Raw genomic sequence first — 6,120 nt, forward strand, 5'->3', positions numbered from 1 at the left:
CATCTTACAGTCAGGTCTCAGGAATGGATACCACGTCTTACCTTCTAAGTTGAATTTGCGCCTGCAATTCATTCAATTTATTCTTAATACGCCATGCGTTTGTATAAAGAACTCTTATTTGGGGGACACACCCTAATCTGTCCAGGCACAAGGCGGGAGAAATTCGGTATTGTCCCATTTGGGGCGCAATGTTTAGCGCCTGGTACCAATTATCGCCTCTGACTGCAAACTTGGCTTCTATCACCCCTGGAGGTGATTGGAGAGCTAAATCAGGCGCTGCACACCTCTCAAGGCGCTAACGCCTGATATACCTATCAAGCCCACCCTCGTGGGTGATCGGATCCAACCTCGTGGGCGCCGCCATTTTGCCCACCACACTCGACCGCCACCTCGCCTCCAGACCCGACCACCGCCTCGCCCGCAGACTACAGCAGCTCGCTCAGCCATACACTAGCCTCCGTCACAATGGACCAAGCTCGCCCGCATCACCTGTCCAAGTCCATGATGGACATCGGAGTAAACGGCCACGCCACGACCTGCCTGTTCGACAGCGGAAGCACGGAGAGTTTCATCCACCCAGACACGGTGAGCCACTACTCCCTCACTGTCCGGCCAACGCGCAACCGGATCTCGATGGCATCGAGGTCCCATTCTACAGACATCAGCAGCTACTGTGTTGTGACCCTGTCGGTTAGGGGCACGGAGTATAAAAATTTTAAACTCCTCGTCCTGCCCCAGCTCTGCGCTGCCGCCCTACTAGGGCTGGACTTCCAATCCCACCTTCAAAGTGTCACTTTGGCATACGGTGGACCCCTCCCCCCACTCACAGTCGACAACCAGCAGCTTTTAAACCGCCCACCGCGTAACACCTGCGGCCTTTCCACCCTCAAGGTCCCGCCCCCTTCCCTGTTCGCTAACCTCACCCCCGACTGTAAACCCGTCGCTACCAAGAGCAGGTGGTACAGCGCCGGGGACAGAGCTTTCATTAGCTCTGAGGTACAGCGTCTCCTGAAGGAGGGCATCATTGAGGGGAGCACCAGCCCCTGGCGTGCCCAGGTCGTAGTCGTTAAGACCGGCAATAAAAACCGCCTGGTCATCGACTACAGCCAAACCATAAACCGGTACACCCAGCTGGACGCATACCCGCTTCCCCGCATATCTGATATGGTCAATCAGATTGCACATTACCGAGTATTCTCTACCATCGACCTTAAGTCGGCCTACCACCAACTCCCTATCCACCCCGAGGACCGCCAGTATACCGCCTTCGAGGCGAATGGCCGCCTCTACCACTTCCTTAGGGTTCCCTTCGGCGTCACCAACGGGGTTTCGGTCTTCCAAAGGGAGATGGACCGGATGGTTGACCAGAACGGGCTGCACGCCACGTTCCCCTATCTAGATAACGTCACCATCTGCGGCCGCGACCGGCAGGACCATGATGTCAATCTGGAAAGATTCCTCCGTACGGCCCAACGGCTGAACCTCACCTACAATAAGGAGAAATGCGTGTTTAACACCTCGCGCCTTGCCATCCTCGGCTGCATAGTAGAGAACGGAGTCATCGGCCCCGACCCCGAAAGAATGCGCCCCCGCATGGAGTTACCCCTCCCCCACTGTCCAAAGGCGCTGAAGAGAACCCTGGGGCTCTTCGCCTACTATGCCCAATGGGTGCCCAATTACGCGGACAAAGCCAGACCCCTCATGAAGTCCACCTCCTTCCCCCTTACGGCGGAAGCGTGCGCAGCCTTCTCCCTCATTAAGGGAGACATTGCTAAGGCCACAATGCACGCGGTGGATGAGTCCATCCCGTTCCAAGTGGAGAGCGATGCATCCGAATTCGCCCTAATCAATCTGTGGCCGCCTTGATTAAAGATGGCCGCCCCCACAACTCGCATGAGGCACTGCTAGGGTCTGTGGCTCTCCCTCTGCAGGCTTTAGCGAAGTGGCCTTTCTTCTGGCAGCTGGAACAAGTCGCGTTTCTTGCCGGGCAGCGCGACCTCGGGTGTTTCGCCTGGCCACAGAAGAAGCAGCCGGCGGCCCGATCGCGGGGCTCCGATGTCGCAGCCGGTACCGGGGGTGGCGGTCCCGATCGGGTCCGGGACGCCGACGCTGAGGTAGGTCCCAGGGGCGGCGTTGCGAGGGGTATTGCGGCCGGGGTCGGGCCCGAGTCCCAGGGTCGCGCAGTACAGTACCTTGAATACGCCTCGAGGTCCCGATGGGCCACTTCCAGGGAGCGAGCGAGGGCTGCAGCTGTGTTCAGGTCGAGGTCCTTAGATTCAAGCAGTCTTTGCCGTGAGTAGTCAGACCGCAGGCCTTTCACGAAGGAATCGCGGATATTATCTTCGGTATTTTCTGCAGCCGTTACCGCTTTAAAGTCACAGTCCCTGCCGAGTGTTTGTAGCGCCCGTAAAAATTCATCTACAGACTCTCCTGGCTGTTGCTGGCGGGATCTTAGGAGATGTCTGGCATACATGGAATTTACCGGGCTCCGGTACTGCTGTTTCAGCAGGTTGATGGCGGCGTCGTATGTAGTAATGTCCTGGATGAGTGCGAATACTTTAGGGCTCGCTTGGGCGGTCAGAACTCTTAGTTTGGATTTCTGAGGTACGCCGGATTCTTCCAGGTAGGATTCGAAGCAGCTCAGCCAGTGTTTGAAGTCGAGGGCTGAGTTTGCTGCCTGTGGGTTTAGATCCAGGTACGGCGGTCGGAGGGCTCGCAGCCAGACCGGCTGCTGTGGCTGTTGTAGCTGGGCGTCTGACTGGTCTGACGGTTCGGTAGACATTTTAAAATTTAGCCAATAAAATTGATATACCTATCAATTCATCCAATGAAAAGCGACGAGTTAAGAAAGTAACTATAGGTTTTTATTGGCTAAATAACAGAGCCCACCCTCGTGGGTGATCGGATCCAACAAGGAGGAATACCAGCCAGTCGACCACCTTTATACCTGGGCAGGTAGGTGGAGCCATGGGCGGAGTCAGCAGCGGTCAGCCCAGGTATAACAGCGTGACAAGAGGCGACCTCATGTAGTGATACAACAGTGTAACAGTGATAACCATAGTGTAACGATATAACAGTGGAAAACATAGTGCAACGATAGTGAACGATAAAAGTGGTTTACCACAACGCCGAGGAGCGAGGCGCTACCTCAGAGTGCTGGCGAAGCTCATGTGATGTCAGTCAGCAATGGAACACAGACACACTGGCGCCGGCCAGTTCTTAAAGGGGAGGGTCGATCTTGCTCTCCATCCACACCCTGCTCATTGCAGCCTTGAATCTCAGCCTGGAGAGACCTGTACATCAAATCTGCTGGAAAGAACAATGGAGAGGGCCAGGGAAAAAGCTGAGAGTGCAGCCCCCATAGTCTCTTCTAAATCGATGCAAGGAAGGTCAAAACAAAATGAACCTGCAAAGTGCTGCTCAGTACCCAAAACTACTTCACACTGCCCCAAGACTCCGAGCTGTCGCATTACCTAACACGGCTGCAGAGACTGCGGGCATGGCGGAACCTTGCATCAAAGAATCTCTCCAGAAGTCTCTCTCTCTCAGAATGCGTGGTGCAAAATTGTCACCGACAATAAAAGGCAGGAAGCGGTCGCCTTTAAATAGCGCTCCCCCCAGTCCCTTCCCAACTGTAAAACGCTCCCCTCACCGCCTGCCGCTAGCAACGACAGGTTAAGGCAGGGGGCGCCACTCAATATCCGGTCCGGAGCGCTACCGGGGCGTTGCACGCTCGACTGACGTCACGATCTGCGGGTGCAGGAGATCGTTGCGGTAGTGTTTAGCACCGCCGCAAAATGTCTAGTTAATTTCACAAGTGGCGTAAACATCGCCTCGCCCGGGCGCTAGTTGCTTTGCGCCCCATTAGCGCCCTCTCAGGGGGAGGCGCAAAGCAAACGAATTTTTCCTCCAAGGTGTTTAAACTATAACAGCAGCATCAGTGTGAAACAAAATCATTTAGTTGGAACATTACAGTTGCATTTTAACTAAATAATATTGATTATATCAATAATTTTAAGCTAAAATACCTAAACTAAATCTTATGCATAAAATACATCTGCATATTTTACAACCAACTGAATTTAGCTTTTTATATTACGATGAATTATTTAACAAATTCGGCCCATCCTGCCTGTGTCGGGTCTTTGAAAGAACAACCAGTCCCTTTACAGCCTTCTGGACTCAATATCGAGTTCAACAATTTCAGATCATAACCTCGGCCCCTGTCATATTTTTATATATTTTTTATCCACACTTTTGGTTCGTGTCTTTTCCTTTCTCTCTCCCACATGGCAGCTGTCTCTCACTCTGCCAGCGCATTTCATACTTCATCTAGAGCCATCCTTTGTCTCTTTACTTATCCTATTACCATCTCATCTTGCCTTGAATATCTCTTAATGTCTCTTCACCCCTCCCAGACCTTCCCTTTTGTTCTTTCATCCCCTCCCCCATGTCCCAGCCCCCAAACTCGCTTCTCAATCTGTTTCATTTCATGCTTTTTTCTCAGTCCTGACAAAGGGTCTTCGATCTGAAAGGTTGACTCTGTTTCTCTCTCCACGGATGCTGCCCTGGCCTGCTGAGTTTTTCCAGCGTTTTCTGTTGTTATTTTGGATTTCCAGCATCCGCAGTATGTTGCTATGGTACCAGTCCCTGTTCTTTCCCCATTCCTAATTTAATTACATCGGGGGATAGAGGCTATATTTTGTTCAATGTACTGAACTATCATTTGTAGAAAAGTTTCTGGTTTTCCAGATAAACTGAACGTTACGTTACAGATATTAAACTACACTCACGACACGTTCCAGTCCCTGGGAATGAGAGCATTTCCCCTGCACTTCCATCCCACTGCCTGTCACACTCGACCCCGCTAAAGTCCCCCCGTTTTGCCCCAAGACTCCGAGCCGTCGCATTACCTAACACGGCTGCAGAGACTGCGGGCATGGCGGAACCTTGCATCAAAGTACAGTAAACCCGATCAAATGAAGACCAACAGCTTCTCAGCGCTGAGTGAGGCGGAGACGTCAATAGACTTGATTAGCAACGGGAATAAACTTCCGGTGTCATTTGAACCGAAAATAGCAAATTGCTTTTATTTCCGGAGAAAAGTCTTCCCGAAAAACAATTGCAGGGAGACAAACCGGTCGAAACTCATTATAATAGAGGGAGGGAGAGAGAGAGAATGGAGGCTCAGGTTAACAGAGAGAGAGAGAGAATGGAGGCTCAGGCTAAGAGAGAGAGAGAGACACCCTTCATTTTAAAGCCCTCCAGACCCAAGAGCTGAACCCAGAAATGAGCCCCCTGCGTCAGCTGCTACTGAAACTAAGTACTCCTACCCTGACCAGTCCCAGACCAACACTGCTCCCCAAACACCAATCCGAGTGAACCAAATCATTAAACAATGCAAAGAAACCTACCTGGAACATTGGAACAAAATAACCAAAAGCCAAAGCAGATTAGAATGTTACCGGGCCCTAAAAAGAGAATATAAACTGGCAGACTATCTCTCGACCATCAGAGACACAAAACAGAGACAGACCCTCACCAGGTACAGACTAAGCGACCACCAACTGGCAATTGAAAAAGGAAGATACAAGAAATCCTGGCAGCCTAGAGAGAATAGAATATGTGATCAATGTCTGGCCGGCGAGGTTGAGACAGAGATGCACTTCCTCCTAAAATGCAAAAAATTCAACAAAACAAGAAACATATATTTTGACAAGCTCAGCCAAACAACCCCAGATTTCAAAGAATTGGATGACCTGTCAAAATCAAGATTAGCCCTGGGAGAAGGAGACAGACCATACCTTGGTGCCCAATATGTAACAACATGTCACAACCTGAGGAACAGTGAGGGACTAACGAGCACACCCATAGCATATATAAACATTAAGAATGTTTAAATCAATACCGAATGTACCCAACGACTGTTTAAAAATTAATACAGAATGTACCCAACGAGGGTCAACGACTGTTTAAATTAATATTGTCTGTACCCAACGAAGGTCAAAATTGTTTGACACCTACAGAATGTTGGAAAACTGTACTTTTTGTTATGTAAGCTTTGGCAATATGGTTCCCTGTAAACTTTCATGCCAATAAAGCATTTGAATTGAATTTAAT

The 6,120-nt window shown here is 50.7% G+C and overlaps 1 protein-coding gene across 3 annotated transcripts in view; it reads right to left on the reverse strand.

Moving 5' to 3' along the window:
• The window catches only part of LOC147111716 (ankyrin repeat domain-containing protein 42-like), a 49,093-nt gene extending 43,784 nt beyond the window's left edge, over nt 1-5,309 (reverse strand). For 2 of the 3 annotated variants that reach the window (XM_085998884.1, XM_085998882.1), the window contains exon 1: nt 4,914-5,309. In XM_085998884.1, coding sequence (XP_085855010.1) covers nt 4,914-4,956 — 43 coding nt within the window. In that variant the 5' untranslated portion in view covers nt 4,957-5,309. Of the gene's footprint in view, nt 1-3,473; nt 3,516-4,913 lie in introns of those variants that run through there. The other variant, XM_085998883.1, reaches the window with a different exon arrangement.
• Between the last annotated feature and the right edge of the window lie 811 nt (nt 5,310-6,120).

This window comes from Somniosus microcephalus, chromosome 10 (genome assembly GCF_052327205.1).
Source record: "Somniosus microcephalus isolate GS21.2 chromosome 10, FLI_Smic_1.0, whole genome shotgun sequence".
Classification (NCBI taxonomy): Eukaryota; Metazoa; Chordata; class Chondrichthyes; order Squaliformes; family Somniosidae; genus Somniosus; species Somniosus microcephalus.